Below are 24074 nucleotides of genomic sequence, written 5' to 3'. Positions count from 1 at the left end.
TTTGCACTCATTTGATACTAAAGAAATGGCTCGGCCGATCGTCGAATTAAACTAACCAACGCGATTCCGTATTAGTCCAGTCATTTAAGCTTAAATTAGTAAAGAATCTAACAATCTTAGGTCAACTTTACTATAATGCCTGGACTATATAGAGTGTCACCAAACTGCTTTTAAATGTTCGAAATTGGTGCCGCTTTTGAGAAAACGTCGACACAGAATTTTTGAATATTTTTAGATATATTCGCGTATATAAATAAAATGAATACGAATATATAAATACTCAAACTTCTTCTCCAGGAACTTAAAAAAAAAATCAGAATGGTTTGTATTAACTTTTTATAAGGATATAATGATATACAGTAGAACTCCAATTATCCGAATTAATGGGGACCGGGATCGATTCGGATAATCAAATATTACGAGTTTTTTTTTAAAATTGCCATTGGAGAGAAAAAAAGTTACGTTTTGATATTGCACTATTTTTTTATTGAATTAAATGAAAGAAACATGATATTTTCACATGTTTTAAATATAAATGAAATGTACTTATGTACAAGTTTAGAAATAAAAATCATTGTTTTGTAAACATCTCCGTCAAATCAAAACAAACAATGTGCCTATTGCTTTGTGGCTTTGCTGGTAGAAGAATAATAGCGCACTTTTATTGGACAATTTTTTTTCTGAAAGTGATTCGAATAATTGGCGATTCGGATAGTCGGAGTTCGGATAATTGGAGTTCTACTGTACTGATATGCAATAAAATAGACACCAAGACACCAGAGGAGAAGTTAACCAGGAGAGGCATGTCATTATGCTATCGTAAACGTAAGTCTTCCAGCAAAAGATTGAACGAGTACGAATGACTGAATATTGAATAATTCAAAATCTATATGAAAGATGAATGATAGTAGCAATAGATACTCTAAAAGATATTTACAAAAATATCTAGCAAAATAAAGGCTCTAGATTTATCTCGTAAGCAATTGAATGCACAGATTAAAAAGAAACAAATATACGATTTGTTATCTTCACTATGAGAGCTTAGATGTATTAATATTTATATTTTTTTGATCAACGTTTATGGTTATTGCTGGTTATGTCTGCCTTTCCTGGTCAACGTTTCCTCTGGTGTCTGTTATATAGTTCTGCATCTGTCAGTAGATCATTAAAAAATGTTACACTAACCATTTGTTGTAACAAATGTTACTTATTATACAAAAAAGAGTAAAACAATAAAATTCGTAATAAGACATGGATTGAATATTTTTCGAAATAGAATTAACTGTAAATTTTGAAGAATCATTATGTACCTGTAAGATCTAACCCAAAGAAACAAATTAAATTAATGAGCTTAAATATATTTATTTATACTAATCTCGTGATACATTATTATGGGAATAAAAAAATATTAAGGTCTAATATGATCAAATTTATTACCTTTTATTACGTATTATTATTATTAATCATTTCATAATTAATATTAAATTAACAAAATAATTTTTAGTTGTAAGTATGAAATATGTAGTGAATAATCTAACTCCTAATTTAAAACAAACATTATTAAGTCAATAAAAATAAATAGAAAACTTAAAACATATTGATATTGTCTAATCTTAGCAAAAGTTACATTCGTATAACATTAATATATAGTGCGATTTATTGATATTATAAATATGTATGTATTAACAATGTAGAGTGTATTGTCACCAAACTACGTAACTGATTTCAAACGAATTATTCTCATATATACTGCCCTAGATAATATACATTTCTCACCGTGTAAAATTCTTTAATAAAACTGCATTAAAATACTTTTTTTAATGTAATCTGATTAATATTCTAAAACTGAAAACACATATCACAATCTTATTCATCCAAGAAAAATACACTAGTTTCCATGGTGACGAAAATATAAAAACAAAACAAATTTTAACAATGCAGGCGATTAAGGACGGTGAATACACAAAAACGATTTATACAATGGTTAGGAAATGTTTCACAATTATTTAAAATATACTAATTACATGTTTCGAATAAAACAATAGCAGTACAGTAATGGTTATTGATACTAATTTCAGTTAGTGAATTTTTTTTTGAGGTTATACAATATGCGCCCCCATTTTCAGATCAAAGACGAGCGCTATTCTGATGCTATAAAATTGCTGAATTTGATTCCCGAAGCAGGAACGACGAGAGCCGGATTATCTCTACTGGGTTATTGCTGCTACATGGAGCAGGATTTTGTAGAGGCTGCAGATTGTTATGAACATTTATTAGAAATTGCTCCAGATAAACTTGAATATAAATTCTATTACGCGCAATCATTGTTTCAAGCTGGTTTGTATGAGGAAGCTTATAAAGTATCGCAGCAATTAGAAGGTGACGAGTTTGCTGACAGGGTAAGATTTAGAAAATAAGATGCAGCCTTTAAATTAATATTAATTATTATTCACACAAAATCTATTGAATGATTACGCATGAATCCTCGTTAACCATGTGTAGTAATATTTACAATGATTTGTCAAATGTCAAGTATCATTTAACCATATATATTGTAAGATAATGTTTACAAAGGGTGCAGTTTAATATTTTTTAAAAAAAAAATCGTGGTCTAAAAATAAGTTCTCTCAGATGCATGAAATGAATTAATAAAAAAACCATTATATATTAATAAAAAATATTGATTCAGAACGTATATACTTCAATAAACGTACTATATTCATAGAAAAATGCTCATGTTGAAATTAGACTTGCACTTCTAAATGCTCATTTAGAAATTTAACCGGTGGATCATTACAGTATTACAGTATTAATAATTATCACAAAACACAATTAATGGTATGTTATTTAAATAAATAACAATGAACTTTGTATGTCCTTTCCCTAGTAAAAAATTCTTAAGGAGATATTCTGGTCTAGAAACATGAATTTTATGCGTTATTTCAAAGGTCGTGAAACGGCAAGCAATATTTTTGTTATGTTTTTTCTTACAATTTCTTAATTGGCACCTGACCATACCCATAATTTTACCCCTCCAAAAGTCGAAAGAAAAAAATATATATATATATATATATATATATATATATATATATGTGTGTGACATTTTTTTTGAACAATACGTCGAATAAAAGCATAATTATTAATATAGAATAATGTCGCCATTGTATGAACTACGGGCAAGTTAGAATAATTTTTTTACAAGAAAACGATTGTCTGAAGAAAAAAATTAGAATTCTTGATATTCTCGACTTTTTTTAAACTAGTAAAAAAATCGGAATTCAGAGAAGTCTATATAAAAGACTCTGTAAAAGTATTAATAGAATCAATTCAGTAGAAGTTGGGAAACCGTGGGTGTAGAAAAAGACAATTTCGTGAAAAACGAGTTTATAGTTTTGCGAAGAAAGGAAGCATAGTAGTATTGTCGTGATCAAACAGCAGCTATATCTCCGAATATGATTTAAATTTTGAAAAATCTTGTATACATGTTCTTGAATAGTTAAACTTTGAAAAAACTAAAAATGAACAAACAATTTTTTTTTTTGATTCTAGACCAAAATACTCCAACAAGATTGCTTTGACCTAAAACTAGCATTGTAGCCTATAATATGGTATTTTGGATCGTCAAATATATCATTTAATTATTGAATAAAATGGTTTTAACGTCAAGACATGCTCAAATATTTATAATTAACGTATACTCACATTCACTGTTGATTCCCCTTCAGCAACTCCAATTTGCGGCGCAACAGCCTCACCGCCTCATCATTAGCCTTCAGGCCGGATACTTCTTGTTCCTTATTAGTATTGCTGTTCATACTGTTGAGGTTCTCATCACGCACTGCGCTACCAATGTACCGGTTATCATCCATATTGTCTGTCTTCTGCTTCCCTTGCATCTCTTTCAGTCGGTTCAAATAATAAGTAGGATCTCGTCGCGGTTGCTGACTATCAGCAGCCATTCCACTCGGGACGGCGGTCGTGGCATCAGTTATGTTGTCACCAGCACCGCTGGACGGAGCCTTGTTAGCTCGCCGTTGCCTTTCGATGTCCCTAAGACCGTTTTCGATGTAGGATTTAAAAAATTCGGTAGACTCTTTCAAGAAAGGTTTTATGTCAACATCAGGATTTGATTCTTGAAATTCATATAGTTGCAACAAACCCTCTTTCGTCTGCGTTTTTGTACCTATCTTCCTAAAAATTATAGACAACTGATCATGGTGATTTTGACTAGATACTTTGCGAGAAGGCGGTAAAGATGAGGCACCGTCTGAAGCGCTCGAATCTTGATGAGAATGATGGTAATTCAAATACGGTATTGTTGCATCCGGAAAAGCGCTTTTGACTAATTTTACTATATAGAGAGCCAATTCACTTTCTGCTGGTGGATTTAGGCGCTGCACGTGTTGTAATATCGGAGGTCCTCTATTTTTCACAATTGAGTGCAAAATAGTTTTTACTGTCTTGAAAGGTGTCTCGTAACACCTTTTTTTCCAAAATAAACCCGGATAAAGACTGTAAAACTTATTTATCTCGCTGAAAACAAGATCGTAGTCCATATCATCAGCGTAAGCAGCCCAATTTTTCGTAATTTTCCATAAGCATTTCATAACTAATTCTGCATGAGTAGGAGGTTGCACATTTGCATTTGAATGACAATCACCCATCAATCGAATCATGGCACAGGTAATGTTCGAGTGATCCGATCTTTCTAAGATTTTAAAACATAAGCTATTTAATACACGATTATATGCGGAATTCGTATTATACATCTCCATGCTCTTGTCTGCCAATAATGTTAATATACTTTCCATTAAATTACGTAAAACTGGTATGGTAACCCGCCTTCCAACAACCTTGTTTTCATAAAATGAAGTTAGAATTGTAAAAAGAGCTTGATAACCTTTCGATACATCCTCTATTTTAACAATTGAGAATCTGCTCAAAGACTTGAATTGCTCTACGCACGCAGATATAAATTTATCTTCTAATTCAATTAACTGGTTAGCTTTGACTTTATTAAAAGCATCTTCCATAGTTGACATTGCGTTAATAGCTCGTTGCAAATCGGCGCTGCCTATAGTCCGAATCAACGCCTCTAAATCATACGACGAAGTCGATATAGGAACAGAGATCACCGGCGGAGGTTTCATTATAGCCGCAGGTGTTGGTATTCCTGATAAAGGCATCGGTAATCGAGAACAAGTTGGCAATGGCTGCACTGGTTCATCTAGAAAACCTAGATCAACGTGTGGCAACTTCAAATCTTCCTTGGTATCTACCAGTTGTCGGCGTTTGCGTTCAATCTCAGCTATGAACTTAGTATCAAGACCATAGGGACCAGGAATACGTCTCGGGGGACTGATTGACTTAGTTTCATTCATAGTTCTTTGTGGGGGCGGAGATGGTTCCCGTTGTTCAAATTCAGCCTCACCGTCAGAATCACCTTCTATAACAACTTCTGCTTCTGGTAAATTATCAGGTATTATCGGAACATTTAATGCGGCTGGCTTATTTTTAACTATTGTTGCAAATGCGGCTGATGGTCGGCTTTTGCTGGCGCGTTTGATTCTCTCGTCCAGTAAACTTTGATCCTTTTCGCTTAATTGTAACTGACTGAGCAATTTATATACTTTATCTTGCTGAATGTAATATACTTGGACCACACAATTTAAAGCAGCGTTGCGAACTGCATTATCTCTGTCTGATACCTGCTTCACTACTTCTTTTAAAGCAGCTAGGGGCGAAGGTTGACATACCGTTATACCATAACCAGCTATCAAAACACCTAATTCATCCAAGCACTCTTGGCGCTGGCGAGCATTTTTAGATTTTAAACCATCCAATACGAATGCGAACAATTTATTTGGCGAATAAACGTGGCACAACTGCCTAAATAATGCACGTACGCCAATCCGAATAGGTTCTTTTGGATCCCCAACTTTTAAAATCAGATATGGTACAAATGATGAAGCTTCATTTTCTGACAATTGATACTCTTGATCGATCAACATTTGAAAGGCCAACTGTAAATAATCTATCCCTTTCATTAACACTGTAGGGTTTGTATCAAAAAATCTTAATGTAAGCCATTTAAGTATAAGATCCAAATTAGCAGCAGTTGGTTCCCAGCCATTATCATTAAGGCAGTCAGTGAGAGATTCCAATACCTTCACATGGTATCTGAAATCTCCATGAAACATATTAACCATTAAAGATCGCGATACTCCTGCAGCAGTCATTTGATCTTTCAATAATTCTACAAATTCCTCCCTCGGCGTTGTAAAGTTCCATTTCAGAACTCGAAGTTTCTGTTCATCGATCATTCTTTGGTGTTTGAGATTATTTATCAATAGTATCGGTCCGACTTCGGCCTCTTCCTCCTTTTTTACATTGTTTGCTCCTGCTGAACCATTTGTTAACTTCGCAATACCGCTCTTTGTTCTCACCATTTTGGATGGCCGTCCTTTCACCGAAGGTGGAAGTATCTTTGATGCGCCTTTACTGGCTGGTTCATCAGGTGGTGAAAGTTCGGGTAAATTGCCTCGCGCTCTATCTAAAACTCCTTTGACAACAGTTAGTGAAGCAGGTTTCAATTTTTCGGCACCACGAATCATTCTCTCGTAGCCTAAATGAATCATAAATGCAGTTACTGCATCTGCCGCATTCTTCCGCACTTCAGCATTTCTATCTTCAATATTAGAAAAAAGTATGGGCAAACAAATTAGTAGCTCATCCTTGTGGAATTTCTTTGGTGGAATATTTGGTAATTTTTTTGCTAACCATGACCATAATTCTGCCCTTAAAGTTGGAGATCCTTCTTTTAATGCATCGTGAATCATTTCACCTTCCAGGAACTCATGATATCCACATCTATCGCCCCATGCATCCATGCAAGCTAAAGAAGCCGTACGTATCCAAGCTTTTCCATCACCTAGACCATGAACAAATCCAGGAAAGAGCGTTCTAGCATGCCTTCTCATTGCATTTGCACCTGTAGCATTTGTTGCAATCGTTTGGCATAAAGCCAAAGCATTTTGAGCTATTTTGCTATTACTATCAACAAGTCTAGCAGCCAATGCCTGTGGTAGATCACCTAATTCAGCTTTAATAGGGCCTCCACCAATGATAGCGGAGATTTTTGTAAGAGCGTCATGCCTTGTATTCCAGTTTTTATCAGACAACTCAGCAATTAAGGCATCTGTTATTTGAGATGATACATCAACTGCTCCAGTTTCTGTTGTGGCAACTTCAGCTGTTGGTGCTTCTTCCATGGCAGGTTCAGGTGGAGAATTATTTTTAGCAGGTGCAGAGATTGAAGCACTTGAAGGCCTAGCAGAAGGCTTTTTTATCACAGGCTTTTTCCCATAAGCCATTTTTCCTGCAGGTTTAACTTTTGGACTGCCAGCTGCAGCTGCTGCCGGTTCAGGTTTTTTAACTTCAGGTTTCTTTATAACTTTTGGAATTACAACAACAATAACAGCTTTTTCAAAAAATTCCTTTATCTTATTCATCTTTTGCTCATCAAGTTCAGTCAAGTAAGGCTGCATAGTACGTTCACCAAGCAATTTCATACTTGTCCCAATGGCATTTGCAGCTTGTTCACGTACGACCGGATCTGGATCATTCATACATTTTACAAGAGCAGATGCATATTGTTTTAAAAGCTTCTTATTGGACAAATGAGCAGGCTGAGTTCGAGTAAAAGCTCTGGCAAGAAATGAGCATGTTTCCATCCTAATGGATGGATTTTTATTGTTCAAAGCAGCACAGACATCCTCTGCTAAAGCTTCAGGGGTTGTACAAGTATAAGCGGCATCAGCAGCATCTCTTATAGCAAGTACAACATTTTGTTTTTTCTCTTTGAACTTTTCCAATATAACCCCCAAAATAACTAAAGCATATGGTGTAAAACCATTCTTTAGACCTTTAGCCATAGATCCCAAGCATTTTCCAGCTGTAGCTACTAATAAAACATTTGTATCTTTTGCTAGAACATGCTTGAGTGCTTTAACTAAATCTCCATAATCGCCAGAAGCCAACTTTGGTGCATTATTTAATAAACCATCCAATGCATCAAGAGATTCTCGTCGTTCTTGCCACTTCTTGGATTCAAGTTTCTCATAAAAATCTTTGGGCAACTGACTTAAAATATCAACTGGATCTAATAAATCAAATGGATCTATGGATGCCTCTTGAGCAATTTCTCCATCAGCATTATCTTCACCATCTCCACCACCTCCTCCACCTGCTGCTTGTTGCTCTGCTTGTCGCTTTTGTTGTGACCTTAGTAATCGCGTAGGTGCTGGAGGACCTGTCGCGGCAGCTTTCGTAAATTCAGATTCAAGTTCCCCGACTAAAACTGCTGGCAAACTACTGATTAATTGTTTTACTGCAGGAAGTGCCCATCTTGACAATTCAATAGTTAATATTTTTCCTTCAGCTCTGACATTTGGATCTTTTCCTGTAAGTAGTGCAGGGGCACGTTTAATCAGTGGTTTCAGATCTATTGCTTTACCTCCAAATTCTTTTAATGCGAGGGACAGCGTGGCTATACACGCGGCGGCAATTTTGGGATTTTTATGTTCAGTTCCTTGAACTAAGGCTTCAACTACAGCCTCTTGTTTCTCTATTTCTATGTAAGCCAATGCAAGTTGTTGTGCCAATTCCTTTGTACGAGCTTTAGGCGCAGCGATACATTTTGTGACTACTGCATTCATTACATCTTCAACTGTTCGACCAGCAAATGAGCTATTTTCAACAAATGCAAGAGAAGCTTCCAATCCTTTTTCTTGAGCAAGTGCGTGAGAATCAGACACAAATTTTTTCAACATACCAAGGTATTTCATCCATTCTCTCGATTTTTCATCGTCCATAAGACGGAAGATTTTGGTAGCTTCTTCATAGCCATCAACACGTGCTTTCCAGAGTTTGTGAGCACATCGTTCCTCAACGGGAAGTTTTTTGAAATCAGTATCTTCTTCCATTTTTATCGTTTATTGTATTTTTAACTGGAGATTATAAATAAATTAAGATTTTTAGAACTGTGATAATTATCTTATACTCTAAAGTTCAATAAAAAACTATTATGTTAAGAAAAGTTTGGTCTTGCTGTGCAAAAGTACATGTTGCAAAATCAAATATTAAAATGAAACAAAATTTGATTCCAAATACAATAAATTGCATATATATATAATAATGTATAATATTAGTTTTATATATATTAGTATTAGAAAACTCACCTGAATGATTTGTGGAACAGGTTTGCCGACTGCAAGGAGCAGTGCGCTACGCCCAGGAAGATTACACTGGAGCGCAGGCCGCGTTAGGAGACAGAATACCTTCTGATCCTGATACTCTTAACGACGAGGGCTGTTTACTCTATCAGGTACCTCAAACTTTTGAATAAAATCTGCAATAAATGGTCAGAATTAGAATTCGATATACACAATGATAGTAGTATCCAATTCATTACTCTTCATTATAACAGTATTTGTAAAAATAAGAGTATGTTGATAAAAAAAAGATGATTTTTCATTATACCCACAATACTCATCAATATAAGCAAATATTAGCGCATTTACTAGATCTATAATTATTGATAAGCTAACAATATTAATAAATGCATGATATTATTAGGCTGATCGGTACGAAGATGCATTGGGACGATTTACAGAGGCGCTACAGACAGGCGGGTATAAGGCTACAGTGGCGTACAATGCAGCTCTGTGCAACTATAAGTTGCGAGATAACACTTCTGCTATTAACTACATTAGTAAGTAACTCGAAATTGATTCAAGAATAAGTTCGTAAGTAAAAAGTCCCTAAATATATGTCCAAATAAAGTCGACGTTAATTTAAACATTTTCAAACTCGATCATAATTTTTTTTTTCGATATCCAATAAAATCGTACTGTAAATTTAGGTATGGTACTTTCGTTGTTAATATATACGAACTTTTAAAAACTTTCCTATAATGAATTCGTTCTTTAGGCAAAAAGTAATTATGATTCACGTTGACTGGAAATTACGATTAATTTGCTATATTTCAGGTGAAATAGTTGAAAGAGGCATACGTGCTCATCCTGAGTTAGCAATAGGAGCTCAAGCAGATCCTGAAGGTGCTCCAAGGTGCATTGGTAATCCTCCAAGTTTGCAAAGTTCAGGACTTGCCCAGGCTCTAAATCTTAGAGCAGCCATAGAATACCGAGAAGGAAATAGTTAGTCAATTATTTGTATAAATATTTCCGTGCCCGATCTCTTGAAAATTTAATTTAAATAATTACTTACATTTTGTGAACAGATTACGTAGAAAAACGCTGAACTTATTAAAAATATTTGACATAGTTAAATGAGTTTATTTTGTTTGCAAATACAAAAATTTAGAAAGGGAAACAATCGAATATTTTTTTTGGCTATGTAAAAATGATATTGTTTTAAAAACATTGGAAGTTTCAAGTCAGCGTGGCAGCATAAACAAAAATGATTGAATCCAAGTTTGCCAATAGTAAATCTGACAATTAGACAAAAATTTGAGAAATATAGATAAAAATTTCATTAATTTTCATATAAAAGTAAACATATTTTCCTTTCTAGTGGAAGGCGCAATTGAAGCAATGATGGATCTGCCACCGAGATCCGAACCGGAATTAGACCCAGTAACATTGCATAACTTGGCGATTACCAAAGGAGGACCAGAAGGATTGCGCAGATTAAGCTATTTACTTGCTTTAGGCGCACCAACCTGTCCACAGCAGACGCTAGCTAATCTATTGATTATTTGCTGCAAGCATGAATTATTTGATGCAGCAGCAGATGCGCTGGCCGATCATGCTGATCTTACTTATCGCTGCTTAACACCGGTAAAGATAAAACAGCTTTCGTATGAGTTAGGATAAAATAAAAATGTAGAAGTAATAAGTTTTTGTCGAGGCCAGCCTGTCTTATTTTGCAATTAGTAGTCAAACGCTTGCAGCACATACGTATTCAATCATACATGTTATATAATGAATTGCAGATAGTAAAATTAATGCTATAAAAGCATCCAAGATATCAAACAATAAAAACTAATTAGTCCCAATAATATAATTATAAAATTCATTGATATTAGTAATTTTAAACAGGTAGCTATGTCAGTAACTTATTTTTTTATGATAAATATGCATGTTCAACAAAATGATTTATTGACATCAGCATGCTACACTTACTGACGAATAACAATTATATATTTATACATCAAATGATTGCGGACAGAGTTTTTTTTACAGTTTCTGTATGAGTTGATTGATGCATTGATATGCAGCCAAACTGCCCCAGCAGAAGCAGCCATGAAATTGGAAGCATTAGCTAGCAGCTTAACAACTAGATTAAGATCCCTGACCGCGAAAGTAGAAGATGCGAGACACAAGTAATATTTCAAAATTACATTCATGCTCACAATTAATAAAAGTACTATAAATTTATCGTCTTTGATCGATCTTTTTTCATAATTCAAGGGGGGATCAAGCTAGTCTTCGATCAACAGTTCGCGATTACGAAGAAACTTTGAGCAAATATTTACCAGTGGCTGCCGCGCAAGCATGGTTGCCTTGGCGAAGAAGAGATTGGGCTGCGGCAGAGCAAGAGTTTAGAGCATCTGCAGAATTTTGTGCCGAAGCTCCAGAATGGAAATTGTTAGCCGCTCACGTTTTGTTCATGGCTGGAGATAGATATAAGGTAACTGGAATAGTATTGCCAGATTCGTAATATCGCCATTAGATCAAATTGAAATGTTTCTTTTATTATCAGGAGGCAGCTGCATTATACGAACCATTAGTAAGATCTCGCCTGGACGGTGACGTACTAGCCGTATCAGCCGGAGTGTTAGCTAATCTTTGTGTCGCCTATATAATGACATCTCAAAACGAAGCTGCTGAGGAACTAATGAGAAGAATCGAACGTGAAGAAGAAAGGAAAGGTTCAGATGCCGATGGCAAACCCCAGTTGCATTTATGTATCGTCAATTTAGTTATCGGGTAAAAAAACGCCTTTGAAAAATCATAACAAATTAATCATCAAAACTAGTGCAGTAAACGGAGCGTTTTAGGTCTGAATTTTTTTTACTGTGCTCCGAATTGAATGAAATTTTGGAATTAGGATCATCTTACCCTCAAGTTCAAAAGTGAAAACAATTCGGGTTGCGCCATCACCCCCTGGGGGGTTGACACCCCTTCTAAATTGTGTAATTACATTTTTTCAAAATAACGTCGGAAACCGATAGAAGAACTAATTATAATAAAAAAATGTCTTATATAGTTTTTCAAAAAAACTAATACTTTTCAAGTCACTGGCCACTGAAGATTCATATATTTTTGGCGTTTTTCTTCGTTTTTTTGCAAATATCTCCTAAAATATACATTTTAACGAAAATCATGTAATGAACAAAATAATGTCAATAAAAATCTTAATAAATCGGTATTACATAAAGTGTTCTAGGAAAAATATTAAGCAAGATTTGAGAGAGCAAAGTCGTTTTTTATTTCGTTCAAGATTTAATTGTTGTATTTAAAGCCATCTAGTGTCGAGGTTTTACATTTTATGCATTTCGGTGAAATTGGGTTTTATAGTACTCAACATTAGCTTTAAAATGAGTGCTGTTACAAGTTTTTTGCGTGTAAAATGAATGAGCTATCATGCAAATAAGAAACATATACGAAGTTTTTTTCTTTTAAATCATATGGTTTAATGAGCGCCATTTCCACCAGAATTAAAGTATGTAAATTCACATTCCATCTAGAATTCACTTCATTATAGACATCTTTATGGATTCTAGCAGATTCACTACTTTAGTACAAACTATTTTCAGAAAACTCACGATTTTATAAAAACTTTATTTTCCAATTTGCGCGGCGGCGCAGTCTTTAAACATTCATAACTCTGTCAATTTTTGTGTGAAAGAAAAATAATAAAAAACAATAATAAGCCATAAAGATTCCCTTGATTTTTATCTACATGCTTTTATACGTATCTTTTATTCTTTTTGAGATATTATGAAAATTAGTTCGATTTTTAAAAAAAATGGAAAAAAAAGTTTTATAAAATTGTGAGTTTTCTGAAAATAGTTTGTACTAAAGTAGTGAATCTGCTAGAATCCATAAAGATGTCTATAATGAAGTGAATTCTAGATGGAATGTGAATTTACATACTTTAATTCTGGTGGAAATGGCGCTCATTAAACCATATGATTTAAAAGAAAAAAACTTCGTATATGTTTCTTATTTGCATGATAGCTCATTCATTTTACACGCAAAAAACTTGTAACAGCACTCATTTCAAAGCTAATGTTGAGTACTATAAAACCCAATTTCACCGAAATGCATAAAATGTAAAACCTCGACACTAGATGGCTTTAAATACAACAATTAAATCTTGAACGAAATAAAAAACGACTTTGCTCTCTCAAATCTTGCTTAATATTTTTCCTAGAACACTATGTAATACCGATTTATTAAGATTTTTATTGACATTATTTTGTTCATTACATGATTTTCGTTAAAATGTATATTTTAGGAGATATTTGCAAAAAAACGAAGAAAAACGCCAAAAATATATGAATCTTCAGTGGCCAGTGACTTGAAAAGTATTAGTTTTTTTGAAAAACTATATAAGACATTTTTTTATTATAATTAGTTCTTCTATCGGTTTCCGACGTTATTTTGAAAAAATGTAATTACACAATTTAGAAGGGGTGTCAACCCCCCAGGGGGTGATGGCGCAACCCGAATTGTTTTCACTTTTGAACTTGGTGGTAAGATGAACCTAATTCCAAAATTTCATTCAATTCGGAGCACAGTAAAAAAATTCAGAGGTTATACCCTTTTTTCCTCTCCGTTTACTGCACTAAACGTTGACATTTCAATTATATCATTGCGGCATTAATATACTTTCTATTTTAGTACGTTGTACTGCTCAAAAGGCAATTATGAATTTGGTTTATCGAGAGTTTCTCGTGCTCTCGAAGGTAACGCTGGTACCAGTACAAACAGCGGCCTAGGTTCGGCGGGTATTGGAGATGCACCGCCAGGAATCGGGGAACATTCAGCAGCCTCTGGAGAACGGTTGTGTGCAGACACTTGGCTACACGCAAAAAGGTGCGTGCTCGCATTATGCGCGGGACTTGCGAAACAATCATTGGTTATACCCAGTGCGGCGCTTAAAGAAACACTATTGTTTCTCGAAAACTGTGAAGGTGAATATTAAATATTTATGCTTAATTCTAATAGATAACTTGCTAATAAAAAACTGATTATAAATATTTTATACAATAATATCGGGACTCCTAATATTATTATGAACCCCAAATGAATCCTGTCGTGCTATCATAAAATCGCTATAATAGCTTTTCCTTGCATGGAAATGCTTTCTAATTTTCGATGGAAAATACGCTTTAAACGGTTTTTTATTCAATTGGATAATACCTTTCACAAAGAAAAGTTTCCCTATTTTACAAAAAATTGAAGTATACCCAAGAAGTACGCGACAATTTACTTTCTTATTTCTTCCTAATTCTTTTTAATGCGATTTTTGGAAGGTCGTAATGGGCCATAATAAAAAAGCGAACAATATTTTTTAACTTCCCGAAGGAGAAGTTTATGTTTTCATCAAAAAATCCGAATTGCTAATTTTATGTTTTCTCGACGTTTTAAGCCATTCTGAATCGAATGAGACCAACTTTCGAAAAAGTGTGTGTGTGTGCGTGTATGTGAACAGATTTTTTGACGTAAATCGACGTTTTCTCGAAAACGGCTGGACCGATTTCAAAAATTTAAAAGCCACTCTATGTATCTCGATGAGGACTATTGTTTGTTAATTTTGTGCGACGATCGGCCAAGCCGTTTCTTTATAAATCGCAGAAAAGTGAAAAATTTTTCGTCTACGTTTTAGCCCGCAATTCTGAATCGATTTCGAAAATTCAAAAACCGTTCGAAAAATATTGGTTGGGAATCGTGCTGATTAGTTTTTTGTAGAGATCGGCCGGGCCGTTTTCTTGTAATAAAGTTTAAAAAAAAAAAATTCGACGATTTTTATGTTTATTTTTTTGACGGTAGATACCATAGTCTTCTAGATCATACTAAAATATTACGGCGCATTAGCTTCAAAAATTTGTCAAAGTTTGCAAAAATTAGTATGATCTTTTTGGCATTTGTCAAAATTAGAACTTTCATCGACGTTTGCTCAAAAAGGGCTGGACCGATTCGTGATATTTAAAAAGCATTTGATGTATCTCGATAAGTATTATCGTTTCTCAGTTTTGTGCGACGATCGGTCGAGCCGTTTCTTTGTAATTTGGAAAAAAGTGTTAAACCTTTCGTCCACATGTAAGCTTATACTACCGAACCGATTTTAAAAAATCAAGAACTGTTCGAAAGATATTAGTTGGGAATGATACTGATTAGTTTTAGGTGAAAATCTACCGAGCCGTTTTCTTGTAATTAACTGTTGAAAAAAAGTGTTAAACTTTTCGTCCACATTTAAGCTCATCCTACCGAACCGATTTTAAAAAATCAAAAACTGTTCGAAAGATATTAATTGGGAATGGCACTGATTAATTTTAGGTGAAAATCTACCGAGCCGTTTTGATGATTTTCATGGAACTTTGTTTGGCGATATACATCATGGTCTTATAGAACTTACTGTAATATTACGGCCTTACGACAAATAGTTTAATTTTAAAAATTCGTCAAACTTTGCTAAAATTATTATCGTTTTTTTAAAGTAGGATTGATGCAGTATATTATTTACACTTTTTTTTTTTGATGAAGTCGATTATTTACACATATCGGGAAGTTCATGTAATTTGCCTCAAGGTTAAATACCAAACCAACTAGTTAATATTTTTTTCCAAGTTATCGATGAATGCTTTTAGAATATAAAAAAATCAAAAATTAAAAATAGTAAATTCTAGAAGGTAATGAAGTGGGGATCTAATCTGAAGAAAAAAATCTAGAATAATGTCGAAATCGTATAAACTTCATTTGATAATCTAGATCGTAAAAAAGCGGGAATAAAACATTAGTCGTAGTCAAAAATATATCCAAAAATAATTTAAATTTTGAAAAATCATCTTTTACTCGCATTCTTGAACTTTGTAAATACAAAGACTTTTTTTAAATTCTGATGTAAAATATCCCTCCAAGAGTTATAATCTATTTTCGTAAAAGATCCATAGTTTATGATATTTAATACCAAAGATAATAAAATTCTTATATTACTGTATAATCAATATGAATGTAATAAGTCTAAGGAAAATACACATACAAGGATATAAATAGCTAGTTCCAAAATTTATCATGATTTAGAAGAACTATGTATTCTTCCAAAACATACAAAAATATTTTGACGATTATTTTAACAAGAACACAAATGTATCGTGCATATAGTGAGCTGTTGCATCTCTGAAATGCTTTCAAACTACAGTAGTATTTATTTATACGATGACACCGAAGAACTGAAATAGACCACTTATTCTTTAAATGCTACTAAGGCGCGGCTACATTAAGGTTCGTCTTTATGTCCTATTGTCTCATTGTCATTAAATGCAACACTTCCTGCTGTTTTAAAACTGATCACGGTCCAACAAATAGATATTTTATAAAGATATATAAAGATATTGATTATCTTTTGACAATTACGCTATAGATTTTTATAAGCGTTAAAACAAATGAAAATTCATGACAAAAGTTTGATCTTCTGAATCTTTGAGTTCGAAATTAGTGGTAAATATATTGCAACTATTTAGTGTCACTTGTACCAGATCAGTACAAAACAAATCGAAATTATCAGTTCATTGAAGTAATTCTTTATTAAGGGGGTATATTCTAGTGTAGAAATTATTTATCAAAAGCATAACTTTTTAAGAATATGTGTACGACAGGATTTCTAAAAATTTAAATTATTTTCGGAGATACAGCTGTTTGACCATGATTATCCTCTTTTGTTTCCTACCTTTGGTGAAACTTTAAACGTGTTTTACTTAAAACTGTCTTTTTGAATACGATGCCCCCGATTTTTAACTTCCCGTAGGGCAAGTTATAGTAATCGCAAAAAATCGAAAATGAAAATTTTTATATATCTTTACGTTTCAAAACCTTCTGAACATTTTGGCACACCTTAGAAAAAATAGATGTATGTGTGTGTGTGTGCGGATACAAATTTTCGTCGACGATTTCGGGAACACGGATGAAGCGATTTGAATAATTCAAAAAACATTCGATTTGTATTAATAAGGAGACGTGCTGATTCGTTTTTGGCGAAGGCAGGTCTAGCCGTTCCGAAGATATGAGGCAAAAAGTGCCAACACCGGTAACTCAGTTTTTAAGGAAACGGAGCGTCCGCTTTGAATAATTCAAAAAAACATTTTACTTGTATTAATAAGATGAAGAACTGATCAAATTTTCATGAAGGCAGGTCTAGCGGTTTCGGAGATCTAGTAAAAAAAGTAGAAAAAAATGCCATTTGGCGGTCAAAAATGATCATTAGACATGTGCACATCAAATTATCAGATATTTTATAGAGATTTTAACAATAAGTATAAATTTTGTTTACATTCCTATGGGTTCCGTACCAATGCTTATCCGTTAGACGGCGGCGCGGCGCTTACGCACTTCAATATTTCGTCTCTATGCTATGTTAAAGCAGTACGATTGCTTTGAAAAAAAAGTTCAGAATTTCCAAAATATTTCAAAATAAACTTTTCTTCAAAAAGTGTTTTTCTCAAAAAAAAGTAAATTTTTGTCCAAAATTTATAGTTTTTTCAAAAATCTAATTTTTCAGAGTATTTTTTTTTTCAAAAATCTAATTTTTCAGAGTAATTTTTTTTCAAAAATCTTCATCTTTTTTAAAAAAAAAAAATTTGGTGCGTGAAGTTCCAGCAATTTGCCTTAAGGCACGACGCCCCACTAGTTTTTCTTTTTCATTTCGAATGACTAGGTGAGTTGCAATCGTGGGTATGGTCACATGTTAACTTTATGAGACACTTCGACCACTTAATTTTTAAAATTGTTAACTTTTTTTGTTTTAATGTTTTTCTTCCATCTTAACATCGATAAATAAAGTATAAAAAAAATGATTTCCTATTTTTTACTATGATTTGAAAATGGAATAAAATCATAGATCTTATAATACATGTATGTATAAGGTATATGCCTAAAATTCATGCCCTTACACTACAATACCCCCTTAAAGTTTCATATATTTCGCTTTAATTGGTATGCAGTAAAAAAACTGTTATGCTATTTGATATTGTTTTTATTTTTGTTGTACGTGATTATTTTCTCAAACTTCATAATGAGCATAAAATTCATATGAAAAAAAACTTACGGCCCATCATTATATGTTGGCTTACGCGTTCTCTAGACAAATCGATAAATTGGGATTGCGTCTTAATTAAGTTTCAAATGACAGCAAGTGCCCAAACGTTCTTTACACAAAAATAATTCTTACAAACGAATATAGTACATTTGTCTCAAAATACAAATAGGATATTCCCAAAATTCATATCTATCTATACAAAGTCATCACATTCGCGCATTTTTACTAAAATGTGCAAGTTATAATCATGTTAATTAAATTAACTTTGACTTTGAAGTTTTGTACTAAAAATAAAGTGATATTGTTTTTGAATTTTACATCGATAAATATTAGTTTTTGAATCTATTTACGTACACAGTGTATAAATAAATCAAAGAATAAATATGTCGTATGTGTGAAAATGAATTTTATACGAACTGTTTTATAAGGAGTATTATAAATATTCAATAAATATATTAGGCCAAATACACCTATGAAGATAGGTTCCATAAAAAAAAGTGTAACTCGAAAAATTCACTTTTATATAAAAATCGTGCTAAACGAAAATCACTATAAGAAGATTATTTTTACATAACAAGCACATTGAACGAAAAATAAATATTAATATATTTATTAAATTATTAGAATATTGAATCTGATATTTACTCACGAGAAATTTACACCATCAATTATATTATATACATACACTAATTAAAAATAAACTTTAAAAACAATTCTCTTTGATTTGGTTTCTAGCAAACTAGCTTATACACACATAAAATTTAGTTTTGATCATAAAACGGGGAGTTCCACCTCATCAGCATCAAAGAGAGATTACTGAGAATTCGTAACTGTAACATACATTTTGAAGTACTGTATTTTGAAATACGATTAATATAATTATTAATCTAATTAATAATTAATATTAACAAATTATAGTTAAATGTTTACAATTTCGTGTAAATAAAAATGACTAAATTCGTTAAAGGAAATTGTTTTCAAAAAACGTATAAAGCGGGGGATAGGTGTGTATTATTTTGAAGGTGAAAAGGAAGGCATCGATCGCAAGAATGGAAAATCCTATGAGTGCACAAATAAAATTATATAACAATATCATTCTGTACACTGGAATATTAATACAAAATTTCATTTGCATTTAATAGTTTAAACATTCTCTGCACCACCTTGTTAAAAATAACCGAAATTAAATTATAATAATTAATCATTAGACAATAATTGCTATTGATAAACACATGCCTGACCCTTGCTTGCTCCTATTTGCATTATATTAGGTGAAACAATTTGATTTTTATTTTATTTATTAAAAAATTGATTATCATTTGAATATCATTAAGCCAATAAATCACAATGAAATCCCATGTATAAGCAAATAAACTTAATCTCAATCAAATAAATTTATACGAACTAATATTTTAATAAAGGTCATTTTTTTCTTTTAGCATATGGTAAAAGAATCAGTAGCGTTTTAACAGGACCATCTTCACAAGATTGGGGAAATGAAGAAGAATTAAGTCCTGCCGAGGTTGCAAGAAAAACAGTGGCGTATGAAGCAAGAATATTGCGTTGCCTATTAATCAAGTTATTGAATAATTAATTGAAATGTGTAATTGATAGCTTGTATTGTTTATTTAGATTCATGTAAAAGATATTGTAAAAATTACATGAAAATAAAATACACCTATGAAACATTTTTATTTAAGTAATAAAAAGATATGCAGATCCTAGTTGATACTGGTTGGTTCATAGATTTTATTCCGGTTCCTATCAAGTCCTTCATAAAAATAAGTTACAAAGTTACTGAATAACTTGCTATGTTACATTTATTACTTTAATTTAATTGTGATTAATACACAGAAAAAATATTTATTCTGAGGATTTGTTTATCACTTGTTAAATTCCCGTAGGGTAGTTATAGTAATGGGCCGAAAATCGAAAATAAAAATTTTTGCATTTCTCGAGGTTTTAAAAGTTTCTGAACATTTTGGCATACCTCAGAAAAAATGGATGTGTGTGTGTGTTTGGTATGTCCGCATTTTTTCGACCACGTTTTCAAGCGCACGGATCAACCGATTTGAATGGTTCAAAAAACATTCGATTCTTATTGATATGGAGATGTGAGTCTTATTGATATGCTGATTAGTTTTTGGCAAAGGCTGGTCCAGCCGTTACGGAGATACGGAGCAAAGAGTACAGAAAATAGAAGTCGAGTTTTGAATTACCTGAAAAACATTCAATTTGAAATGATTGGAAGAATTGATTAGTTTTTAGCTAAGGCAGGTCCAGTCATTTCTAAGATACAGAGCTAAATGTGCAATAAATAGCAGTTTTTAAGAGAACTAAGCGTCCGATTTGAATTATTCAAAGAATTTTCTGCTTGTTTCAACAAAATAATTGTTTTTGGAAAACAATTGTTTCCACTTAAAAAAAAAAAATTGTGTATCGAAAATAATTCAGATTTTCGTTTTAATTCTGTTCTAATATACTTTAAACAAATAATTTCAACTTTGCAATTCAGTTTATATAATTCTTGTAAATATTGGACAATGTTACAATATTTATAATAATCCATTTGAAACCATTTAATATTCCTCGATCATTTCGTTGCGGTACGGGAAGTTCCAGCAATTTGCCTTAAGGCACGATGCCATTCACCACTAGTTTAACATTAATATATCTCTTAAGAGATATATTATTGACTGACATGTTAAAAACGAGGGACAAACGAATCAGAATGAACTATTTTTTCTTTATTTTATCACAATGAAATTAAAGTTAATAATAAAAGTAAAATACTAATATCCATACAATAATAAATATTTAATAATATCAAAATAAAATGTTCAAATTGTTAACGTATCATAGTAGCAAAAAATGAGATCTACTGAATACTTAAATTTTGCAATGAAAATGACTTGCTGTATAGGAACAATGTATGTACTTCAATCTTCAATTCAATGGCAAACAAGATATGTTGCCAGCTAAAATTTCCAGAAATATCGAATATTTCTAAAAGAAAAGAAATCAACGCTATTCACAACAAATAATTCAAGATTTAAAAAAAAAAAATTATCTGTTAATAACAGCATGACTTATCCTTACTGTGCCACAATATAAATTAGATTGGGATTCGCAATTCTTCGAATAAAATTTAGCATTGGGAATATTAAGAAATTTCATACTCTTATTATTCGAGCTACAAAAACCAGTTCATCCCATCATTACAAATTGATCCATCAAACTATTACAAATAAATTTCTTTCTTATTCAATTGCAACGCAAATTGTTTCAGAAATTTTTAAGTTCATTTGAAATGGGTTGATTGTATTAAGAAAACATCTATGTTTTTGTAAAGAAACACCAATAACATAATAATAAGATTAATAAAACAAAACTAAATTCAATTAATTTTTTCCATTAAAAATTAATAACACTTAATGGTTATAAAATGAATATATGGCTGACTTCGGTCAATAAAAATTTAAAATAAAAGGAATAAGTATAGTTATGAGGTACCACATATACCTAAGGCACGAGAGGCATCAATTAAAACGCATAATAATCAGATATACTGAAGAAAGTCTAAATGGCATATACAATTCAATGCAAATTAAATTATTCGATGCGTGTCTTCGGCATCTTGTAAGTTTTGATTTCAATTGATTTGAATCAATTCGTACGATACAAATGAACATATCGTATTGATATAATAAAGTATTTGTTGTACTTATTATAAGAGTCAAAAATATAGAAATATAAGATGAAATTATGAATAGAAGTTAAAACAAAAATATATACTTTTTGAAAAATTCAAAATTTTGTACAATGTTTTGCAATTCGTTAAAGCATACTTCAGTAAACTTTCTTATAAATAACTGTAGTTTTAAATATATATACAGCTGTGTAAATATGCAAAAAGAATCTATGAGCTTTATGCATGAGTGTGCAAGAATGTCAATTAAAATATGCAAAATTTTATTAAATTAATTTAAAATATGTAAAAAAATATTTAATTATTTAATAGATAAAGGTAATTATTAATTCATGTTTGAAAGCAAAAATGCATCTTGCTTTTAAAACATGCAATTAATTCTATTTATATCTACATTCCTGATATATATATATATATATATATATATATATATATATATATATATATATATATATATATATACCCATGTGGATGCACTCAAATTAGAATTTTAAACAAGATTTAGATGACATGTGTACATGATTTTTTTTAAGGAAAACGTCATGTAACTAAATGTATGTCAAAATAAAAGCATGCAAAAATCAATTAAAGTCTGAAGGATTGTATTAAAAGAATGCATTAAACTAACCTTTGCTTACTCCGCAGATAAAAAGTAATTTTGTGTGGGTTTGTATCATAACTTGAATACCTAGAAAAAAAATTGCATTTTTATTTTTGCAAAATACATGACAGCTTATAAAACGCATTAAAATCAAGAAAATATTAGCACGAATATTTGTATTGACACATGTATAAGTGCATGATGGTATAAAAGTATTGTAGAAAGTTTTAAATCTGATGCAATTTGCACAAGATAAAAATTGCACTCACACAACATGCAACAAATCCGAGAATATAACGTTTTTTCAATAAAATGAGCCCGCCTGTCACTTCACAATACCAATGCATGTATTAAAATATCAAGGAATGAACAATGAAGTGCATATTAAATGCATTGGTTTCAAATGTAGATTTAAATGTTTATAACAATTAATGCATACCGAACCTTAAAATTAGTGCAAACCCGATCTTGTTCCACTTTATCACAAAACTACTGGCGAACATGACACATATGATAATAATTAGAAAATTCAGTTTGGTGTTGCCAGATTCGAACAAATGATCCTTCTCGAAATTAAACCGTTATTTTCAAATATTTGAAATTTACAAATATTAATAAATGATTAATATATTATATATATTCGTATAATATCGTATTCATATATGTATACGGTGTATACATATTTTAATTTATTTTGGCAATTATAACCAAAAATATAATTTAATGAAATGCATCAATAAAAAAACTTGTCTTATAGTTTTTATATTTTATAATTTTAGTTATACTTAACTTATATAAACTTAGTTATATTTAACTTATATAAACTCACTTAACGAGATTTGAGAATTTTTTAAATATAAACAGTTCTGCATTAAATACGTTTTTTGTGTTATGTATAGAAAATAACTATTAGTGGGGTGCATGGCATCGTGCCTTAAGACTAATTGCTAGAACTTCCCGTATCGTTATTAAAAATCTTGGTACGAAACCCAAAAAAAATACACAAAATGTGTACACATTATTAAAATCTTTATAAAATATTTGATAATTTGATGTACATATGTCCAATAAACATGTTTGACTGCAAAATGACATTTTTTTAACTTATTTTTATTGAGAGCCCATAACCACTGAACCTGCCTTCCCAAAAATTTAATCAGACCTTCAACTTGTCAATACAAGTGAGATGTTTCTTGAATTATTACAATCGGACCCTACGTTCTCTTAAAAATTGAGTTACCGTTTGCGGCACTTTTTGCCCCGTATCTTCTGAAAGGCTAAACCTGCCTTTGCCAAAAACTAATCAGCACGTCTCCTTACCAATACAAATCGAATGATTTTTGAATTAGTCAAATCGGTTGATCCGTTGATCGGTGTTCCCAAAATTGTCGACGAAAATTTGTATCCGCCCACACATAT

General features: G+C 31.9%; 2 protein-coding genes across 3 annotated transcripts; one reads left to right on the top strand and one right to left on the bottom strand.

The window, feature by feature from the left end:
* The first annotated feature begins 1541 nt into the window (after positions 1–1541).
* Positions 1542–19939, top strand: LOC113385613 (tetratricopeptide repeat protein 30 homolog). The gene is made up of 12 exons (XM_026623462.1): positions 1542–1983; positions 2127–2399; positions 9260–9385; positions 9637–9772; positions 10050–10217; positions 10594–10859; positions 11265–11404; positions 11493–11712; positions 11785–12011; positions 13932–13996; positions 14078–14224; positions 19785–19939. The coding sequence occupies exons 1-12, from the start codon at positions 1936–1938 to the stop codon at positions 19937–19939; spliced, it is 1971 nt and encodes a 656-aa protein (XP_026479247.1). The 5' UTR covers positions 1542–1935.
* On the bottom strand, positions 2112–23159 carry LOC113386961 (protein mini spindles). Of its 2 annotated transcripts, none has more exons than XM_026624720.1 (5): positions 23100–23159; positions 22683–22742; positions 9240–9409; positions 3703–9008; positions 2112–2250 (listed from the first exon to the last, which is right to left on the bottom strand). In XM_026624720.1, exon 4 carries the CDS (start codon positions 8982–8984, stop codon positions 3705–3707), a length of 5280 nt encoding a protein of 1759 aa, XP_026480505.1. In that variant the 5' UTR covers positions 8985–9008; positions 9240–9409; positions 22683–22742; positions 23100–23159; the 3' UTR covers positions 2112–2250; positions 3703–3704. The 2 variants fall into 2 exon arrangements, with proteins under 2 accessions (XP_026480505.1, XP_026480506.1); XM_026624721.1 differs by having other exon boundaries at positions 22925–23132.
* Positions 23160–24074: the final 915 nt, after the last annotated feature.

The sequence above is a fragment of the Ctenocephalides felis genome, unplaced genomic scaffold (genome assembly GCF_003426905.1).
Source record: "Ctenocephalides felis isolate EL2017-DRISC unplaced genomic scaffold, ASM342690v1 CF-g0.4_SCAFFOLD_03571, whole genome shotgun sequence".
Classification (NCBI taxonomy): Eukaryota; Metazoa; Arthropoda; class Insecta; order Siphonaptera; family Pulicidae; genus Ctenocephalides; species Ctenocephalides felis.
This window is presented reverse-complemented; position numbering and strand designations above follow the sequence as displayed.

Excerpts from the sequence above, each read along its gene's own strand:
- LOC113385613 (XM_026623462.1), top strand. The coding sequence starts at position 1,936 with ATGCAGGCGATTAAGGACGGTGAATACACAAAAACGATTTATACAATG. Across the intron at positions 9,386-9,636 it reads AGGGCTGTTTACTCTATCAG|GCTGATCGGTACGAAGATGC; the intron begins GTACCTCAAACT and ends TGATATTATTAG. Across the intron at positions 9,773-10,049 it reads TTCTGCTATTAACTACATTA|GTGAAATAGTTGAAAGAGGC; the intron begins GTAAGTAACTCG and ends GCTATATTTCAG.
- LOC113386961 (XM_026624720.1), bottom strand. The coding sequence starts at position 8,984 with ATGGAAGAAGATACTGATTTCAAAAAACTTCCCGTTGAGGAACGATGT.